This window comes from Parus major, chromosome 8, assembly GCF_001522545.3.
Source record: "Parus major isolate Abel chromosome 8, Parus_major1.1, whole genome shotgun sequence".
Taxonomy (NCBI): domain Eukaryota; kingdom Metazoa; phylum Chordata; class Aves; order Passeriformes; family Paridae; genus Parus; species Parus major.
This window is the reverse complement of record NC_031777.1, coordinates 21,124,984-21,146,153: the sequence shown is the minus strand read 5'-3', so window position 1 is coordinate 21,146,153 and position 21,170 is coordinate 21,124,984. Positions and strand designations below refer to the sequence as shown.

At 45.8% G+C, this 21,170-nt stretch overlaps 1 protein-coding gene across 1 annotated transcript in view; it reads right to left on the bottom strand.

Annotated features, from left to right (window-relative positions):
- Positions 1-727: 727 nt before the first annotated feature.
- Positions 728-21,170, bottom strand: part of DMAP1 (DNA methyltransferase 1 associated protein 1) — a 31,567-nt gene continuing 11,124 nt past the window's right edge. The window contains exons 8-10 of the mRNA XM_015636134.3: positions 18,288-18,359; positions 6,190-6,262; positions 728-4,469 (exon numbers count right to left, since the gene is read on the bottom strand). Of these exons, the coding sequence (XP_015491620.1) occupies positions 4,123-4,469; positions 6,190-6,262; positions 18,288-18,359 (492 nt within the window). The 3' untranslated portion in view covers positions 728-4,122. The remainder of the gene's footprint in view (positions 4,470-6,189; positions 6,263-18,287; positions 18,360-21,170) is intronic.

Sequence of the window (21,170 nt, the reverse complement as noted above, 5' to 3'; positions counted from 1 at the left end):
GGTGCCACACGGACCCTCTGCCCACAGCCACAGCAGGGTCAGCACCCGGAGCTGGGCTCTGCGTGTGGGGTGCCCCAGGCACGGCACAGCTCCCAGGTGTGCTGGGTGCTGCAGCGACAGGAGGTGCCAGAGCTCCGGGTCCCCACTGCACAAGGCACCGCAGGCCAGCGCTGTACTGGCACAGTGACTGCACTCTGGTGCCCGCCGTGCCCGGCCCCACAGCCCTCCCCTGTTCCCGCAGAGCCACTGCCCCAACCCACAAGTGCCCAGGGGACGGCCGAGGCAGCAGGGACCCGCTCTCCGGAGCCAGCCCGGCCTGCCCATCCCTGCTCCCGCGGCCCCCGGCCCTGCGTGCGCCTGCTCCCGGCGGCAGAGCACGTCGTGGGAGGCCCCGCTGCCTCCCCTGGCGGGAAGCGGCCCCCAGTTCCCGCCGGGCAGACGGCAAACAGAGCATGGAATTTGCACGGCTGAAAGTTAAATACAACACACACACGGATTTCGTCAGAGGCCCTGGCACCGCTGCCTTCGCGGGATCCGATTAACGGGGAAATAAAAGGGCCAGAGAACCCACACAGCAGAGTGAGCAGATGCCCTATAAAAATCAAATACAGGGTAATCAAGGGGACCGAAAGGTACATTTAAAAAAACAAAAACCCACCCTGGAAACAAAGGAGCTGGGCTTTGTGGCTTTCCTGGGAGGGCTGCAGAATTAATGGGGAAGAGCACATGTGTTTGATAATCTTTATATGGCAAAAGACCCATCTTTCAAATATGTCACAAATTCATATTAATCACCTTCCTATTGCCTTCCGTGGCACAGCTATTCCAGTTGCCTCGGGCAAAATTGGGAACTGTCTGGTTAAAAAAAATGTTTTACATTATAATTTACAAGAGCTTACAAGTCTAGTTTCTTTTAATGGAAAGAACGATTAAAAAAAAGAGAAGAATATATATACACCCTGGTATATATACACTATATATATTAAAATATATATATATAAAAGACAGATATTGTAACTCCATCTGGAAAGAGAGAATGTTTGATCTTAACAATGTAACTTCTAGCTTTCAAACAGGCTCAGAAAACAAGAAGTCAGCAGGAGTTCAGATAAAGGAAGCTTAAAAGTCAAATAATTCTGACTCTGAACCCGAGACTTCTTAGACTCAAGGTCCTTTCCTTTACCCATTAATGGGCTGACTTGTGAGCTCAGGAACAAAGTGCTGCAATGTGAGGATTTCTGAGAGTCACTCATTACAGATCACTGAGTGGAGTCTGAGTTGCGGAAATCAAAGGATCCAATCTGGAGTAACTGGCTGAACTTCTGCTTGGAACTAATTTGTTCCGAGTTCGGCTCACCTTTCACCTCCCGAAGGCCCCGAGTAAAGTCCCTACCGGGGTCAGCCTCAAACAGCACTGGGGGGATCCCAGCTCAGCTTTAATGGTCAGCAATGGGCACTGCAGTCCCTGGGAGAGGGTGGACAGGTAGCCAGGGTAGGAGAAAAGTGGTGGACACAGCAGGGCAAGACAGCACCAGGCTTCCCACTTCCCCATGGGCTCTGAGAAAGATGCCTCTCCCAGCCTGGCTAACACACCCTGCTGACATGTCCCCCATGCCCACTGCTCGCCAAGCAGGGTGGTGGCAGACAGCTGCTGACAAAACCGGTATCTCGAAAGACCCTGATGTGCCTTTGCCCATTCATTCCAATTCCTGGGAAGGAATCCAGGCAGCACTCATGAGTTAGGACTCCTAGTCCTATTCCTGGCTTTGCCACTCACTCTCTCCAACATCTGGAGCAAGATACTTCTCTCCAGGGAAACAAATCTGGCTTCAGGGGAGCAGCTGGTTTGGAAGCTGAAGTAATCCATGCTTAATCCAACATGTAGAGTGCCATGGACAGGCAGTGCTAGACAGCACAAAGGGATTCTCCAACTCAGAGGAATTTGAAGGAGGGAGATTAATTGATTCCCCCAAAGGCCCTGGCAGCTCAGTGGCAAAGCACACGCTTGAACTCGGGAGTTCAAGGCTGGCATGGCAGGGTTAAACCACTGCAGCAGGACAAAGGCAGGTGTCATGGCCAAGGACCCACAGCTGCAGGAGCGAGGGAAGGAACGGCCATCAAAAAGCACCACTGTGCTCCAGAGCTGCTTGTTCCCACCACCAGGCACACTGCTGCCCTGCTGCCAGTGCCACGGGGCAGGGACAAAGCGCTGTGCTTCCACAGGCTGCTTCCTCTGCACCGTGCCCTGGCCCCGCTGTCCCCACCACGGCCTGGACACCTTGGGGCCATCGCCATGCAGAGTGGGGACACATGCATGCACCCACCAGCCATCCCCCTTCTCAGTGCTGACTGAGCCAAACAATCTTCCAGAGGCAAATTTCAGCCATGATGCTGGACAAGAAGCACCGGAGTTGCATCTGCCAAGGAGGATCACCAGGACATGACCTCTACTCAGCTCAGCCTATCTTTGGAAAAGCTGGCTGTGGGCTGCAGGGCGTTGCTCTCTCCTATGTTGACACCACCACATAGCCCAACAACTGTAGAAAGGTTCAGGGCAAGCACAGTGCCAGGCCCTGCCTGAGTCTCCAAACATATCTGAACCAGGCAGATCATGGGACAGAAGCCCCTTTCTTTTCCTCTCCAAAATACCCCTCCAGCTGGGATGTAATTTCCCCCCCGCCCCCAAAAGGTAGCAAAAAATGGTCACAGTGTGAATGTGCTTGACCTTTTGTCTTGGACTAATCTAATTGTGTCGTCTTTGTGTAATCAGCCGGTAAAGGTCAGTGCTGTATTTAACATGGGGGCCCTTTAGGTACTGAATTTGCCTTGCAGTGAATTAACTTGATTATATTTCTTTCAAATATGTCAGAGACCAGGTCAGTTTAACCCTCTCTGTGCTGCCTGGGCCCATGCCTTTGTTTCCAATTCCAGGAGGTGGCACCGAGGAACAATGTGGTCAGAAACACACTCATGGGCTCCCTCCTCCTGCAGTTATGGCCACCACCACCATCTCTCCCACCTTCCCAACAAGCCAGTTCTCAAGGGAGACCAAGTGTACTGTAAATCAGCTTGAAAGTTTGTGAACCAGGACACTCCAGACCGCAGGGAGGGAGGGGTGAGATTCCAGATTGAATGCAGTAGGGGAAAAAAAATAATAATTCAAAAGACTCCTTTACAAACATGAACCTGTCTCAGTGGAACTCTTCCTTACGACTCAACATTGTCACAATCAAATAGGACATTACTCAAGTCCAGGTTAACGTGTCGCCTCTGCCGTCGACAGATAAGGTGTTCTCAATATCCTGCAATACATTATACATTTTAGAAAGTAAAGGTCTGTGCCGCTACCAGGGGCAGTGCGTTGGAGGCGTCAGGGATGCCACGGTGTGGAGATGGGCAGCTTTCATCAGGCAGTTCAGCTCAGCTGTGCCAGGGGACTGCACAGAGGGGAAAGCAGCCACTGCACAGAGGGGAAAGCAGCCTCAGCTGATCCCCAGGCTTACCCTTGACCCTGAGGCAGTGGTGAGGGGCTGGGCAGCCTGCCCTCCTGGAGGCAGGGAGGAGAGGCCGGTGATTCACATCCTGCAGAAGTACATGCACAGGACATTGCCACAGGGCTTGCACTGGAAGAAGCCCTAGGCCTGGCTTTTCTTTCTTGGCACTGGAAGTAGGGTATAAAATCCCTCCTTTGCTCTCCAAACACCTCTCTCCTTCCCAAGCCTCCTGCTCCAGGCAGGGCTACTGCTTGACTCCAGGGTCTTGGGCAAGTCATGTCTCATCACCTGAAGACTGCTTTCCCCACTCGCTTCCCTCTGCTGAGCAACCCTTACGAGGCTGTGTCTAGAGGAAAAATGCCTCAGGTTTGCAGCTGTACTGTTGCTGCCTTAGAACAAGCTCTCATCACCCAAAGCCTCACCGCTTTGGTCCACCCACACCAAGCTATCTGCCTGCATGCAGGATGTAGAGAAAGCCCTGCTGACCCCACCTGTAGCACCAAGAACACTGTCCAGCACAGGAGACAAGCCCAGAGAGCAGCACTGGGACTTGGGGGGGAACAGGCGTGTTCTGCTCCCTTGGACGCGCATGCCTGGAGGGAGAGCAGGGCAGCATCCCCAGCGCTTGTCAGGGCATCTGCGTCGGAGACCTGAGTGCGCCCTGTTCTGCCCCCCCGACCTTCCTTCTCACCGAGTTGGGGGTCAGTGGTGCTCCTACTACATCAATGATCTGGTCCTTGGTATCTCCCTTGCCCTCCTCGATGCCAAGCCCTGTCTGGCCATCTGGATGGGCACCTTCCACGCTGAGGGGGCCGATGCTCCCAGCTTTGGCCAGGGCCTCGTAGCGGTGCCGTAACATCTGCAGCTCATACTCGCAGTTGGCAAAGGCTTGTTTCAGCTCATACAGCAGCACCAGGTCACTCCGCAGCTCGTTGAACATCTGCACAATCTCCTCTGTGGGCATAGGGTTGAGATCTAGGGAGAAAAACACCCTCTGTTAAACACCCAGACCTACAACCCTATAAAATGAAAAATCCCTATAAAGGTTTTGGCTGCTCTTTCATTCCCACAGATACACCAGGAACCTCACTCCAATCACATGGATCAGTATCAACTGGTATCCCTAAGGGCTGGGCTGTCCTTTGGTTCTGACCAAGGATTAAGGGTGAACCTCCAAAGTCCAGCACTCAGCAAGTGAAGGATGATGGAAAAACCAGATGATTGAACCTTGCCACCCACAAGGTCACATATGAAGGGAGCTCTGTCTTACAGAGAGACTGGATCCACATTGCTGCAAAGGGCAGAAGAGCTCCTGCTGTTCCCTACACTTTCACCAAAAGAGGGTGGACAGGCTGAGCTCCATTGCTTCTTATTGCTCCTCCCTGGGCAGGTCCAAGGCAGAGAACTGCTCTGCTGCTGTGTTACAGACCTGTTTGTAGCAGCATCAAATCACCTCCCCACACCTTGCATTCTGCTGCACCCCACCATGCACACACACAGCAGTGGGCCCCGTCTGCAGGGCTGCCCGCATGACCCCCTTCCTGCTGGCAGGGTGTTCACCCCCACAAAGCCCAGGTGTGGTTCTGCACTCCAAAGTACAGCAGGGCTGGAGCCCCAAGAGACCCCCAAGGTATGTGTGTTCTTTGAGGCAGGAACCCCTCCTTACCCTCATGGAAAGCGAGCTCCAACTCACATGTTTCCCCCAGGCTTCCCTAGTAAGCACAAATAGCAGCTCCCTCAATTCTACAGCCAAAACAGGAAAGCATCCTGGCTGAGCCACTTTCACCAGCCACGGTAGGTCTTCAGAATGGCACAGTTTCCGAGACAACATAGCGAGCCATAAACCAGCTGGCCCAAAAAACTAACAAGACTTAACAGAAGTCAGTGCTGGGAACAGGCTCAGTAACCTTTTGTAAATCATTAGTAAGGCTTCTATTTTTCTCTTTTCCTACCTTTAAATATCTCTCCAGCCACCATGCGGGAGAAAGGGATCATCAGGTGTCTAATCAAGAGACACTGCATGCTGGGACCTGTAATACCTGTAAACTGTCCCCACTGCACGGAGAGCAGCCGCTGGCCATGGGCTGCACTTCTCCCCCTCTAGCCACGAGCAGGTATTGTACATGTTAAGTGAACCCTTCTTTCAGCTACTAAGACACTTGAGTTCAAGAGTGAGGGATGTGTGTTTACTCGCCTTTCAGCAGAGATGCTCCAGATTTTCACACAGCATGCAACCTATAAAGGGGGGACGAACAGTCCCAGATGCATTTTGGACTTGCCACCGTGAGCAGTAAATTAAGAGGAAATGAGGCTTAAAAGCAAGACAGGGCAGCCCTGAACAATGCGCGTGCCGTGGTCACTAACACACTTAGAAGTACCTCTCCCGGCAAGGCTGAGATTTGCCTTCCTAATACTGCGCTGCCTCTCTTGATGGTTAAAAAGGCCCAAACAAGAGAGAAACAAAGGCTCTTTTAAAAGATTTTTCTACTGGGAGGAAAAAAAAAAAAACCCTGTGCATCTTGTTCTGGCTTTTACCCTCTCTTTTTTTTTTTTAAACACATAAAATATTTTAAAAACCATTCACATACTGTTATTCAAGAAACTGGCTGTATTACTAGGGGAAAAAATAGCCCATCTCGAGAACAAAGGCTAGCTCTGTGTGTCTCTTTCTCTCTCGCGTGCCCCCTTTACTCACCTACTCCGAGTTCCATCAGCATCTGCTCCAGGGCTTTAATCTTCTTCTGTCCCACCGAGCTTGGCAGTTTCATCTGGAACACAAAGGTAACAGAGCCACACAGCTCAGAGATAGCCCTCACTCACAGCCGTCTAGTTCAAAAGGCAAGAGAGCTTTTCTTTTTATAGTGCAGGGGGAACAAAAAAAGAAAGGGAGAGAAAGGAAAATCAAGTGGTAAGAGAGGGAGACAGGGGCTGAAAGTTTTCAGACTAGGTCCGAGGGCAGGTATTGAAAAGCCCGGTCGTGAGGGCTTTTATTTTCTCTCTCGTGTGTGTGCAAGACACGCTGTTTTACAGTTTCCATGTGTCACTGAATTAACAACAAAAGTTCTTCTTGGCTTCAAACCCTCTCCCGCGGTGCCCAGCCCATCAAAGGGCTCATTTACACAGCGGCTAATGTGCAATGCTGCCCTACTTTATTCGCTTTAGCCGGCCTGATTAGACTCATGCGCTAACAGACTCACTTCTCCTTTTACCTGCTGAGCCCCAGACCTGTGGGATTCATTTACAGAGCAGGCTTTGTAACAAAGGGGAGAGACAGAGAGAGCACAGTTACTTGACTGGCGGAAGTGTGCACACACATTTACATCGGAGCTAAGGGGCTAGGTGAGAGAGGAAGCATCAGATGTGAGCTATGAAAGGGAATTGAAGCTGGCCAGGAGAGGAAGAATGCACACACTTAGCAGGGTCCTTCCTCTGCATTCATTTGGGCTCTAGCAGGAGTGCTAGCTGCTCAGACCAAGCATTTATTAGATTATCAGCAGCACAAACGCAGCTGGCACAATATGGCAGTGAGAACAGGTTTCCAAGCCCTGTGGATATACCCAAGAAAAAATGAAAGCACTCAGCTATGCTAGAAGACACACCAGGAAAGAAAGGGCTCTCAACACTGCATTGTCAAACATCCTTCTGCACAGGCACAGGCTGCCCCCCTCTGTATCCAGCCCTGGAAAGGTGACCTCACACCTCAACCTGGGGATCCCATTCAGCAACCCAAGTTGCCCAGCAGGCAAGAGCATCCTGCAGGCACCCTGCACACACTGCTTACTGACCAGGGGCCCAAACCAACCATCAGTCTGCAACGTGGCTGGGAATGACCTGAAGGAAGAAACATTATTCACTCCACCTTAAAACTGGCCTCTCAGGGAGAACACACTGGGAGGGCCTATGGTCACCACCTTACTTCCCATAAAGCACAGGCTAAAGTTGCCCAAAGCAGGCAGCTCAACATCAGTCTCCCAGATTAGACCCACAGCTTCCAGTGTTTGCTGTCCCAACATAAAAATGCCAAGAGGCTCCATCTGGAACTTCCTAATTCCTCTGAATGCAGGAGCAGTGTGTGCACGCACACATCCCCAGATTCTGAGAGCTCTAACCTTAACTCAGCTATGGCTATGTCCGTATCATATCCATATCAGCTGCTCCACACCACCAGTGTAGGACCTGTGGAAAATTCTGCCTTCTCCATGACATCACTTCAGCCAAGAAACCAGAGTATGGATGCCATAGAGCACCCCAGGGGAATGGGCCTTTCACAGTACAGGCTGGGAAGCACCAGGTTCTTTTTGACAGATATTAACACCACAAGGCTCCAGCAAAGGACCAATAGGACTATCAGGGGAGGATTCCTAAGAAACCAGCCTGACCCAGAGAATCCAACAGGACCACTAGAGAAAAGAAACAAAACCACACCTTCATGCAAGCACTTAGCACAGGTAAGGACCATGGGATGCCTCTGCCTTTTTGGTTTTTACCCCAAAGGTCTTTGGCTTAGTGCTGGGGTTTCTGCACAGCAGTCAATTTCAAACTTCTTTCCTACTACTAAAGAAACCAATTCTTTGCAGTTCACCACAAAATGATTGTTTTAGCAGAAGAAAGACTGTCAAAGTTATCATGTATTTGGATTTCAGTCAAGTCTTCAGGCCAGCGTCTCAACTTGAGCATAACCTCACTAAAACAGGTTTTCCAAGGAGCTCTGTTGCACAGACAACCTGCACAGGCTCTGCTGAAAAGGACAGGGCAGAGCCCTAAGATAAGACAGCCCAGCCCTGGGACAGGAGATGGATGCCTTGTTGCAGCTAGCAGCAGGATGCCAAGGAAGGAAAGGTCACTTTGCACAGCTTAGCAGAAGACTGAGTAGTCAAGTCTAGAACATCAGGAAGACATCCCTGAAAGCAAGAAGATTCAGCCCAAAGAATTGCTCTGTGCCACGAGGAATCATACAGAACATCTAAATGGGTGACACACCCAGCGCTGCCTCAGCTTGGGGATGTAGGGGCTGATCTAGTCAGGAGGTACTGCCCTTAATTGGGGTTTAAGGATTAACAATGAGCCCAGCATCTGCCCACTGAAGAGCCTGTGGACACACAATAGTTGTGTGACTATCACAGCCCTGAGAGTCTGTCTTCACCCCTGCCCCAAGAGCAGACACTGGAGCCTTTTTAGCCAAAGGCAGGATTCCCTTCTGTTAATTTCCCTTCTGGCAAAAGCACGCTGGGCACCAAGCCAGCCTCAGGAACAAAGGACAAGAAGAGTTCACCCTTGGCTAGGCTAGGTATACAGACAGGAGGTCTTGGTTTGTTGGTTACAGGAAGAGACCAAGCTTTCCATCTGGGAGGCCTCCACTAGCTCAAATAACTACTGGTAATGCAAACAACGTGGCAAAGCCTTCAACTGTGATGTGAAGCACATCTGGATCATGTCCCACAGCAGTCTGGCCTTCACTGACACTCTTGAAGATTGAAGGCTGGAGCAGGGAGAGGCAGGACAAATTAATTTAACTTCAAAGAAAGGAACACTAGAGGTGCTGAGGAAGAGTGGGACTGTGAGTTTAGTTTAAAACCACATCAATTAAGCTTCTTTTTAATTCAGGCAGGAGGATCTGGCCTGCAAACAGGAAGGCTTCACTGGTTTCTCAAAGCAAGAGTATATTTTAATTTTGCCATCATTAAGAAAATGTTATGATTTATGTGGCTGCTGTCGGACTAATATCTTTAGAATTTAGCTGGCTAAGCCAATTCATCTCTAAGACTGATGAAGGCTGATTGCTCTCTATGCAAAATGTATTAAAACTAAATGAGCAGTCTATTACTCAAATGCTGCTGATAATCTGTTAGCCAAGGTCCGTTAGTTGGGCTGCCTTGTTGCAAGAGAGAAGTCTTCATGCTCTATACAGCTCTGATAAGACCAAGCTTACTTCAGGAAGCCCTTCTTTGTTTTGGTCTTTCAATCAGATATCCAGAAAAGCAGCACAGTGCTGGAAGTGCTGCTCACTTACCCCTCATTCCCAAAGAATGAGGCAATCTGCAGTGGCCACAAGTCCCAGCCAGTAGCCCAAAGAAGAGCTCTCTGGCTCATGATATCTGCAGTGGGATATGTGGTTTCTGCGGGCCATATCTCTGCATTAATGAAAATACCCCTTCAGGCAACCTTACTGCTGACACCACAGCTCCTGGGATGTTCTTGGTGTTGTCATGGATGGAGGCCTCCAAGGGGCCGAGGAAAATTATGTTCCTTGGAGAACTCCAGTGAGCAACCACAGCTTCCGAGGTGAATGGCATTTGCCCTTTTCTTTCCTTCCTCATAGTAGACTATTATTGTTATTTATTATCTTTAAAGTCCCCATATAATAATAATACCTGGGAAACAGATTGCTCCCGTCAGAAAACTGATTAGCTGGGATTTTTGAGGTTACTATATTTTGGATGCTCTTCTCCTCTGACAGCCTCTCCCTACAGCCCTCTTCGCAACACCAGCCTGTGCTTATAATTACACCAACATCACTTTTGATTTAAGGACTGTAATCCTTTGTCCTCGCTATAAACAACCTGCATTAAACACATGAACTGCGTGTACCAAGAGAAAAATAAAGAGCTACAGAAAATTGTGAGTCAACACCACAAAGCCACAGTACCAGAGCCTGCCTATGCAGAGAGAAGCCTGGGATACATAGGCTCTGCTGGAATGCACTTGGTCTGGGAGGAATGGAATACAGGGCACTGACCTGCTCTGTTTCCCCCTGAAGGAGGAGGATGTTGCAGAGTTGAGTTGTGCAGTTTAAAAAGAACAGAACAGAGCTCCCACAACACCTTCATAGCAAGGGCTGGGACTGGGGTGGACCCTCTGCAGTTCAGTTTTTGTACAGGACTTCACCATGGAGTACCCTTGAGGTTTTGCATGATACAGGGTTTTTATTTAATGTTCGAGGCATTCTGCCAACAAAACCTTGCTAATTCACACTAATGACTAGGGGACCTACTGCAAATTAATTGCTAATTGGCAAAATTCATTAAATGAACAAACAGGGTAAGAAATAACTGAAGATACAGCCTCCCCAAACAGACTCGGTTCATTTATTTTTGTGTGCCATTCGGTTTTCATGATTTATGCTAATACTTTTAAGCATAGTTGTAAATGTATTTGAATCTATTTTAGGAGAGTAATGAAGTCTAAGTAATAGCAGAGCTTGCAACACAGTTCTGTTATGTCTCACAGCATCACCACCTGGCAGGTAGAGACTGTCATGGGGATCTGCAGTAGGAATGGAAGAGGTCTACAGGATCTACAGATTCTCACGGCCCTTGAGTAATTGTGTGTGTGTGTGGTCATCTTAAAGGTCCCACTCTCAATTCATCACTTTCTTCATAAATGCTCCTTTTCTGATGCTCCAAACTTCCTACTCCTCCCCAAAAAATCTCCTTTTGTGCTGAAGCCTTTTGTTTGGTCTGTCACCAAAATACAAGGTTTTTTAATTAATCAGTGGTTATTTGAATATTTCATGTATGTGATGCTACACTTCATTTTAATTCAATTTTAAGGTAAGTTTCTCCTTAAAATCAGCCTTCCCCAACCGTAAACAATGTAACTGTCCTAAAAACATTCATCCTAAAATCTCCACACATCTGACCTGTGTCTGTACAGCGGTAAACTGTGGTTTTATGCACCAGCACCAGTATTGTTCAGCATTATAATACAGATCACTGACATTGAAAACCACCTTCCTTGTAGATTTCAGCAGCAAGAAAACTTTCTCATTAGGCACTTTCTTCTTGGAGATCTTTAGAGTACTGAATAGTTTAGTGGATTTCCAGGAAAGAGCACTGAAGTTTCAGAAGAATAATGTTTTCTGCATTTTCTGCCTGAAGGTTAAACATTCCTGGGCTGCATGGCTTTACTCTGCAGGAGCAGAGAGCCTCCACTCCTATACAGTTTTAACACTCAAAGGGAAGAACCATATCAAGTACTTAAGTCTTAGAGTTCTAGAATCTGAAAAACCTCAGCTGAAAAATTCAGTTTAAGATATGAACTTGCCCATTTCTGAAATTCTGAAGTGCTTCACAGCATGGAACCGAAGTGCTGCAGTGGAAGGTGGACAGGCAAGTGCAATGGATATATGCAAAAAGTAGAAAAGGGTGAAATTGCACAGCTATTCTCTGTCTCAATGAACATATATGCTTCCCTCTGCCCCAACTTATAGCTATGGACTCTGTCTTCTGTCTATGCCTGCTGATCTGCCACATTAACATTTTGCACAGATCAAAGTAAGGAGTAATACCACTATGCCATCTCTCCTATGTTATGTTGCACATTAAACACACAGCCATCTCTCTGGAGAAGCACATGACCATCAACTTGCTCCATCAGTGAGGCTTAATGACAAATAAACAAATCTTTTAAAAAGAAAACATTTCTACAGTAACTTATGTAAATGTCTATTTAAGGGGTTTTTGGACTGTGGCTAGACATACCTCAGAAATTCCCAAATCAGTTGTGCAAAACTATAAAATCTATACTTGTATCCTCCTTGTAAATTAAACCAGTTTAACAGGAATATACCTAGTGAAGGCTTTGTCAAGATGAGGGAGGCCAACCAGAAAAGCACAACACACCTAGGCCATATATGGCAGAGAAACAGCTCACTGATCCTATAAGTATTAATGCCTCATTATTCACCTGTAGCACTGACTCAAAGGGTAAAGCTAAGATTTCCTGAAGGAACCAAAGTCCTGGGGCATCAATGTCACAGCATGAAGGGTTTTCACCAGTGCAGGCAAAAGGGTCTTCAAGGCTTTTATACTCTCCCACCCCTTCTCCCCAGAAAGGGGGTACAGATTGCTTTGAAACGGCACAAGTGACCTAATATTAGAGCTACTTGGAATCCACATAATGATGGCTGAGAACCTGGAAAGCAACAGCTTTCTCCCCATTTGACACACAAGCTATGACCAGAAACAAGACACCTGAGAAGAAAAGAGGAACTCACACCTTGTTAAGACTTCCTGCCATTTTGAAGATGGACATTCTCTGGCAAGTGAAGTATTATTGGCCACTTACCACTCCTGAGATTCCTTGTCATTAAATACCTTTTGCTTTCAAAATAGTGCAAGCCTATAAAACAAATGCAAAGGACTACAGAAAGTGTTTCTGTAGGAAAAAAATAAAAAAAAAATACATGGTGCAGAAGAAAAAACTGCACAGGACATTTTTACTGGGGGATATTTTATGCTAAAAGCACATTACCAGAATGACACTACAGCAGTTTGCTTTAAGCAGATCTGCAGATTCCCAGATAGTCCTGCCCCTGTCTCTCACTACAGGCATGGAGACCAAGATGAGACCTATAGAGGTGGCTGCAGAAAATGGAAATGGCTGCACCCTCTGAGCTGCATCTGACAGAAACAAATCAAGAACTCAGCAATGGATGCTGTGATTGCAGGGAGGGTGCCCTAAGACCACAGGAGGGGGGAATTACAAGGGCACTCTACCATGGTACAAGAATGTTATGTAAACTTCCAGATCAGACACAGGAAAGTGTAGCAACACATGCATCTAATCTTGAATTGATGTTGCTTTTCTTTTAAATAATTTAACTGAATCTCCACTTACACAAACAACCATAGTGACTAATTACAGGGCAATCATTATATTGGTTACACTAATGAAAGAAAAAAGGTTAAAGGATATATATGGAGCTCTGCACATGTTACACACAATAAAACTGGCTGATGAATGACACCCGAGACTGTGTCACTATGGGCACACAAAGGTAGTAAAAGCTTCTCAAATCCAGGACTGACAAAGCTCCCTGAGGCCACATACTGCATGGACACTGTTTGGTACTGGATGATTCAACAGAAGCAGCAGCATGGAGTGTCCTTTCCAGAACTCCAATTTATTTTAAAGATCCCATTCCTGCACCCAGAGTGCTTTCCTTATACCTGAGAACCTACTAAGGCTTTGGTCCAGAAGCTCTCCCACACCAATGACCTCCACAAAAAAAGGTGATGGATTCATTTTCTTTCGGCAATTTAACATTAAGCGCCTTTTGGTTTAGCTAAAAACAAGAATGGAGGAAAAATGTGTTGGATTCACCTTCTCTAGTTCATTCAAGATTTTGTATCCTTTGCAGTTCTCTTTAAAAATAAATATATGAATATTTTCATCTTATTTCATTCTCTACGGACAGGAGTTTGATTAGGAAATGCACCAGCACTCTCTTGGCCCTAATTAAAGGGCATGTAATACAACAAATAGATGGCAATGCCACAACATGAATTCGATCCAGCCTGCATCATTTCTTCATAAGTTTTATTCACAGAAATGAGAGAACTACTTCCCTTCTACACCTCTGTCAGGCTCCCCGTGGAAATTACTCCCAGCCACTCTCTTGTAGAGTGCAAAACATACAACTTCACTAATGAAAAATTGCTAGCAGAAGCAACAAGCACATCTCAGCTAACTAATCCATGGGATGTTCAAACCTGGAAACATAAACTTTCCCCACCTAATAAGGGTTTGCTGATCTCCATGAGATTGATGTCAGAACGCCTTGGAGTGCAATCAATACAAAGCAAATAAATAATTAATTGCTTTAAGTAATTAAATTTATCAAATCCAAATAAGAATAACTGGTATTTTATGGAACTGCTTCCAAAAGCTGAACCTCTGAAGGGACAGTATTGATCACAGGAGGACAGACAGATGTGTCACATGTTCCCTGCCAATGAGGTCTGGGTTTGCATTAATGATAGGGAAGGAACAGAGCCAGCAGCCTCCAACGCAAGGTAAACAGCCAGCATGCTTGGCCATTTAATTATTGGTTGAATCAAATACAGAAAATAAACATGTCTAAACAAATACATACAACCCCATCTTCCTCTAGAAATATCATTCACCTTGGACTTGCAGGAAGCACTTACTTCTCTTCTCACTCCAAGGGAAAAAAAAATAGAATAACTCATACACATGCTTTCCCCACACTACCACAGTAAATTCTTATTCATTAATCAGTGCTAAAAAATGCTCAAAAGGCTACTAAATATTTAAAAGCTGGTGAGTGTGAATATTTGAATCAATGAGTACTAAAGTTCTACTTGTACTTTTCCTTCCTTTCCTTCTTTCTTAATTTGTTCAACTGGCAAATTGTCTACAAGCTCCCAGTTAAGCAGATGGAGTCAGGCTGCTGGCTGGAAGCCTCTTCTGAAAGGAGGAGGCCAGCTTTGAATGATTTAGCTGGAGCATCCCTCAGTCTTTTCTGCAGACTGAGAATTCTACAAACATCTTTAAATCACAGTTTTTGGGGTTTTTTTCCAGATGAGACACCACTCAATCAATTCTCTTCCAGTTCCTTTGCTTCTGAACCCATGACAACAGAGCAAGGACACAGACATACACCTCAACATCCACCCTTTCCCATTCATCAACCTCCTTCTTAAAATCACTGCTGAAACAATTCAACAGCATTACCAAAATTGTAAGTTAAAATCCACAGACAGGTCTGAGAGAGAAGAACAACTTAAAACACACTGCAGAGAAATTAAGCATGCCAAAGTCAAGTGCTCTGAACACAACAAAGGTTAAATTTAAGAGAAAGCTGAACGTAAGATGGTACAGAAACACTGTGGTGAAATCAGAACAAACTCAGTTCTGCCTTACTGAAGCAACATCATGCCCAGATCACAAACATGTGGTTACTGTTGGTTTGTCTGGATCCTAGAAAATATCCAAGTTCAACAGCTCCCATTCTCCTTCCCTTCAGGAAGATCCGCAGCAAAGCATTCCTTCCTCATATCTCCCTGCTTTCCCTTTAGTCTTTTCTTCACCTTTCCCTGGTAAAATTCCCTACACATCTGTTTTTCTCTGGCTCTTTGGCTGTCTGACCTCCCAACTGAGCAGAGCTGGTGTAACAGAAAGTTTTCCAGAAGTAATGCTTAGGATTAATAACACAGTTCTGATGTCATTTTCATAAACTGTTTTACTAACATCAAATGCAAAGGTCTAAAATTCTTTTCAAGAAACTCTTGGAAGGCTCACCCCATTCCAAACATCTACTACTGCCTCCTGTTCTCAGCAGCACCAAGGCAATACACCGCCTTGAATTAAGAGGAAGCTTTTCATAATGCCCAGCTTCCCACTGCCTTAGAAAAACTTGCAGTCTGTGCTGTCAGGAGGCAGAGGGAAATCCCATGCAGAGCAAGGGCACGGGGGCTGTGGCCTTCTTTGCCTGTGGCCACAGTCCCATGGAGAACAATGGGAGACTGAGGCCAGTCTGATAGAAGGCAGCTTGTTGAAGTCACTGCAGAAGATTACTCTTCAGCGTCTGCTGAAGGAGAAACTTTCAGTTATGAAGAATAATGGCTCCAAGTGACCATTAATCCTCACAGGGAAAAAAAACCCAGTCTTCAAATTCAGCCTGTCCGTAAGATCGTGTAAGCTGTAACGACAGGGGGAATTTGAAGAGCCATGGCTATTGTCATAAAAACTACTGGGAACAAATTAAGTTGAATACAGATTCCTAACTTTTTCTTCAAGGACTCATTTCTATAAATTAATTTTAACTCAGATTCCAGACTAATTGTAAATCCTCAGGAAAAAAAAAAAAAAAGTCTCTAATCAAAGAATAAGTGCTATTATCCTGGGGATGATATGGTACATTTTTCACACATGACAGAGGTTGAGCCCTGATTTCACTGAAAAATCCAACTTCACCTAACCACAAAGGCGTAAAGCATGGTAGCAAAGAATAAAATAAAGGAGGACAACAGAAGCCTTTAGGTGAGGAACTCTTTAGGTCTTCAGGCAAAAGAACTTACTGCAGGACAGCACAAGCTTTAGAAATCATTTTTCAATGTGCTAAGGGCAAAACATCTTATGTTGGATGTTGCCAGAGTATGAACTTCCATTCCAGTTCCTCACTTAGCCCTAGTCAGCCTCCACCCTGATCAATTCCACATCACTGGAGTTCAGAGGGTTTGCCATATAAATCCCACAAGTAAAATAATTTGGATTAGCATGGACTGTCAACTCCATAACATTTGGCACTTCAGCACCTCTTACCAGTTCAAAAGGCCTGTACTGACCTCATGTAATTAATTCTCCCCATCATGCATCTGTGAGGCAAGTGAGTCTAATAGCTCCCATTTAAAAAACAGGGATGGCTTGGAAAAGTAAGCCAGGTGACTGGCTAAAAGCGACAAATGAATTCATGTTTCTGGGTTAGAGGTAGGTTTCACAATCCAAACAGCAAAGTGCTGTTTTTTCACCTAGATCAGTGATGAACCATCTTTTTAATTCACAAACCACTGGTAATTCTAAGAACAGCATTTATCTCCTTAAAAGTTTCAAGAATAACATAGGAAGTTGTTCTAGGTCACTTCAGGAGCTTGGATACTGCAGGCTAAAAGCTGCTGAATCAGACTGCCATGCCTCAGCTTAGCACTGCATCTTGTGAGCATTAAAAGGAACAGATAAAAGCATGTAGCACCCATTTTCATGAAGGCTGGCATTTGGATTGTCTGTTTGGCGCACAAAGAGGCTGCTGGCTTTGCCAGATGGTTCCATCACTGATACGTTATTGCTCAGCTTCTCCTCCAGAGGGGGTAGAAAAAATAGAAAAGATCAACCATTACTTATTAGTTTTCAAAATACAAATCAATCCCCATAAATTACTCTATTTATCTTAGTGTTGGAGAACACATGTGCCACGTCTCAATAAATCTCAACACTTGCACTGCAGTCCTGCTTCTCTCTGGAGAGGGATTTCCTCAAGGCTGTAGCCCCTCACTCAAACAGGTATCCTGCAGATGGTGGCACTGGTACACTGAAGGAGCCAGCATCCCACCTCTAACAAACACATGCTTCAGTACATCAAAGCAGAATTATCCTTAACACATTTCTATTAACAGCCAGCAAGATCTGAAACCACTCTGATATCAAAAGAACATTCCATAAAAACAGTCTTTCAAATTTACTATGCCAAGTGAGGATGCCAGGGCAAGGTATGTACTTATCTGACTTTGCTATAATAAAGCAATTAAAAATTGCTTTAAGAATATTTTTTTTTGGCTAGGAAAAAAAGCAAAATGTACTTGTATGTGCACACAGGATTTTGCTATCAAAACTTCTCTGAAAACACTCAGTTGACCAAACAGATTTAAGTTACTTGGAGTCTCAAAACCTGTGGCTAAGAGGCAAGTGTGAATTCTTGCTGATATAAGAAAGCAATACAAAAACAGCAAGAAAGTTCTTTACTCAGACGTATCTCTGCAACAGCCTGAACACAGGGGCTTTTCCAAAAAATATCTCCCAAGATAATGTAAATAGAAAAGTTAAAAATTATATGTATTTATGTGTTTCTGGTTCTTTCAAGACACAACCTGAGCATCCAGTTCTTAATCATCTTATCTGGATGACTTTTAAGGTCCTTTCCACCCAAATGACTCCTAAAGAACCTCTCAGCTAGTAACACGTGTGCTTCAAGGAGCCCATTAGTACTGGCTGTGAGCTCTGGACTAGACAGCTCCATTTGGTTCTGTTACAGGTGTCTAAAAGCAGAGCAGGCACACCAGTGTCAAACACCAGCAAGTTCAGGTGCCTCTGCAAGGCAATGACTTGGCTTCCACAGAGCCAGCATTCCAGGTTTCTGAGTCTCCACATTTATGGAATGCCTTTCTTATTTTAGAGGCAAGAACTTGACTTTTTTAGCTATAAAAGGATGAGGAGAGAGCCAGGCATAGTGAAAGACATTAACAGAGGTCCCATGGGAACAGGACAAGAGCCTACCCTCTGGCTCCGAAGCGTGACACCTGCAGATTTGAAGTCAGGAAACTTGATGCCAGCAGTCTCAGGAACAGCCTGAAAGAGATCGAAACAGGATGTGTTGATGGAGGAAACAAAAGAAACACGAGATTTCATATAGAGACTGTCTGAAGGGGAAAGACCGTTTCCTATGACAGAGAACCACCTGCCACGGCCACATGCCAGAGCTGAGGCAAGAGGAAAATCCCAGACAACGGGATTCAGTGGGAAAATCCCAAGCAATTCATTGAGAAGAATACTCCAGTTCAAGGCATCTTTGGAAAGCTCAAACATTTTTGGCCAGTTGGTTTAAATGCACTGCTCTGCACAGAGCCTTACATCCACCCACACAGAAACCCTGACCCTACATAGTATTTGTATGTATTTGTACAGTATCATCCTTATCCAACTTAGACCCATTTCACTGATCAAAACAGCCCAGGACTTCCCTAAATCTTGCCTTTTGACTGTAAACTCTCTAAGGAATGAGCTGAGAAACTCTGATCTGTACAGACAAGAGCCCACTAATGAGGATGCAAGGACTGCCCCTTCCCAGGGAGACCTGCTGTTCATACATGTTTTGTCATTTGTCCACTCATTAGACAGTTTTGTTTCTTACTTCTTATTTTAAGCACAGCATTAAAATGCAGCAAACTTCCAATGCTTCTGCTGCTAACAGTAGAGCATATAGTTGAATTTCAACAAAATGGAAAAAAATAAATGCAATCCCTTACAAATCTATGCTGATGAAAGCAAAAGGTGAGCAGACTTTAAAACTATTAAACCAGGCTATCTGTGCACTGAATGGTTTGGGGTCCCCTGAATGGGTCAGCAGAACTTACGATTCAAGCTAAGAATAGCTACAACCTCTGCAAAACAGATGCACAATTGTGGTTTTCCAAAACTAAGTCACCTTCAATCTCCCCATTTCTTTGGAGACAGCACTTGCTTTGCTGCTCCCAGATTTCTCTACAGAGAGACTCTGCAGCCTGCTCTTTCTTTGTTCCAGACAGGGCTGAGACAGCCAGGGCTGCCCCAAAATCATAAGAGATGCTGAAGGACAGTGACTCAATTTCTCAAGTTCCCTGCCAATAACTCTCACATCCCTATCAGCTATCTCTAGGTTTTTGTCTTGAGGTGGCAGCATGCAAACCACTCTGCATGGCCAGGCATTAAGATTATTTTAGTTATCTGTTGCCTGTCCAATAAACAGAGGACCTGGGAAAAGATTCCTAAACATGACCATGAAGGAAAAAGTATTCTCTAACCACCAACAGGGCTAATGAACTTGTAGAGATCACTTTGATCTTTGGCAGGATATAGCCTCCCTGTTAGCATTGTTTGAGACAAACAAGGCTGCAATCAAAAAACCAATCCTCTCTGCTTCCTTTGAATGAAGGCTGGCTTCCAAACTCCCCGAACTCTGCCCCTCAGCCTGTTGCTGAACACCCTGACACAAGCAGTGTGGGGAAATCAGCATCACTGCCTCAGCCAAGCCAACTCTGAATTGCATTCAGCAATAAGCAATTAAATGGGTTCTTTTGCCTCATGTGCCTGTACAGCCTGTACATGCTGTAAACGCTTCAACCTCAATTGACTCTTTGCTAAATGATTTTCCTTTGTTGAAATGATGCTGATGCAGCTCCCGATTCAAATTCTTAGTTAAAATGCAATTTTTTCTTAACATTTCCTGGCTATAGTTGGTAATTGACTCCTAATGGACTCTGTCATGGTTGAAATGATGCTAGTGCAACAACAGAAACTGCTTCTCTGCCCACCCTGGTGTGCCTATGCACTACATGCCTGCAGACAGGTCCCAGCCAACAATCAGGGGTGGACTCCCTCGCCTTGGCATCCTCAGTATCTTTCCAGCCCCATTCTCTAGCTCTCTTTTTTTCATTACCATCAATGACAAACTGCTTTCTTTACAGGGAGATATGCCAGCCATGGCTGAGCTTTCTCAGAACAACCCTTAAGGGAATTCAATGCACAAGGTGCCCAGTGACATTACACTCATCACACAGCAGGGACACACATGGGACACGACACACCAAAGGAGTGTTTTGAGGAAGTGGTGGCCATTAGGCACACTTCAAGCAGTAACTGTCTAGAATTCACTGCTTCTCCCCCCTCTCTGTACAGAATCTTTTGGAGAGAAATGACACAAGTGCTCTCTGTTCACAAGGTGGAGGGACAGGAATTCCAAGGGATTCACTTGAAACATCTGAGATTTTTTAACAGTCCTTTTTCCTACTGAAGGTGCTGAATTTAGATCAGTCCATGCTGTCCTCCCCTTTCCAGAAAGGGAAACTGAGGACTGGGAATGTGAACTGAAAGCTGTGTTCTGGCTCCTTAGAGTGCAGCTCAGCTCATGGAGAAATAGCAATAGCTCCCAGAATACAAGAGTCCCACAGCAAAGCTGGTCTGATCACAGCTGAGGATCAGGAGAGGGGCAGGTACTGAGCTCGGGGAGATGCTGCTGAGATCCTAGAGCTGGGGAGAAAAGGAAAGCTCGAACTAGACAAAGAAGGCAGGTGAAAGACAATGGGTTTGTGGGCCAACCCTACAAAGCAGTAACAGAATACACTTGGAAGAAGCAGGGAGACAGATGCTTCTCCTTGCCATGATGCATGAATGGCTGGCATTATTTCATCCCTTTTCTCAAGCAGGGAAAGAGAAACAGGACTTAAACCAGCATTTTTCAAACTGAGGAGAGACTGAGAGCACACCAGGGGACTCTGACAATGGCTGCATTACACAAATCTGCCTTCCAAAGATGTAACCAAAACACATCTGCCAGAAACCAACTAGCAGTTACTCCCCCTACCCAAAAAGGGCCTGATCCCCATAGGACTCCTGCAGAAAACA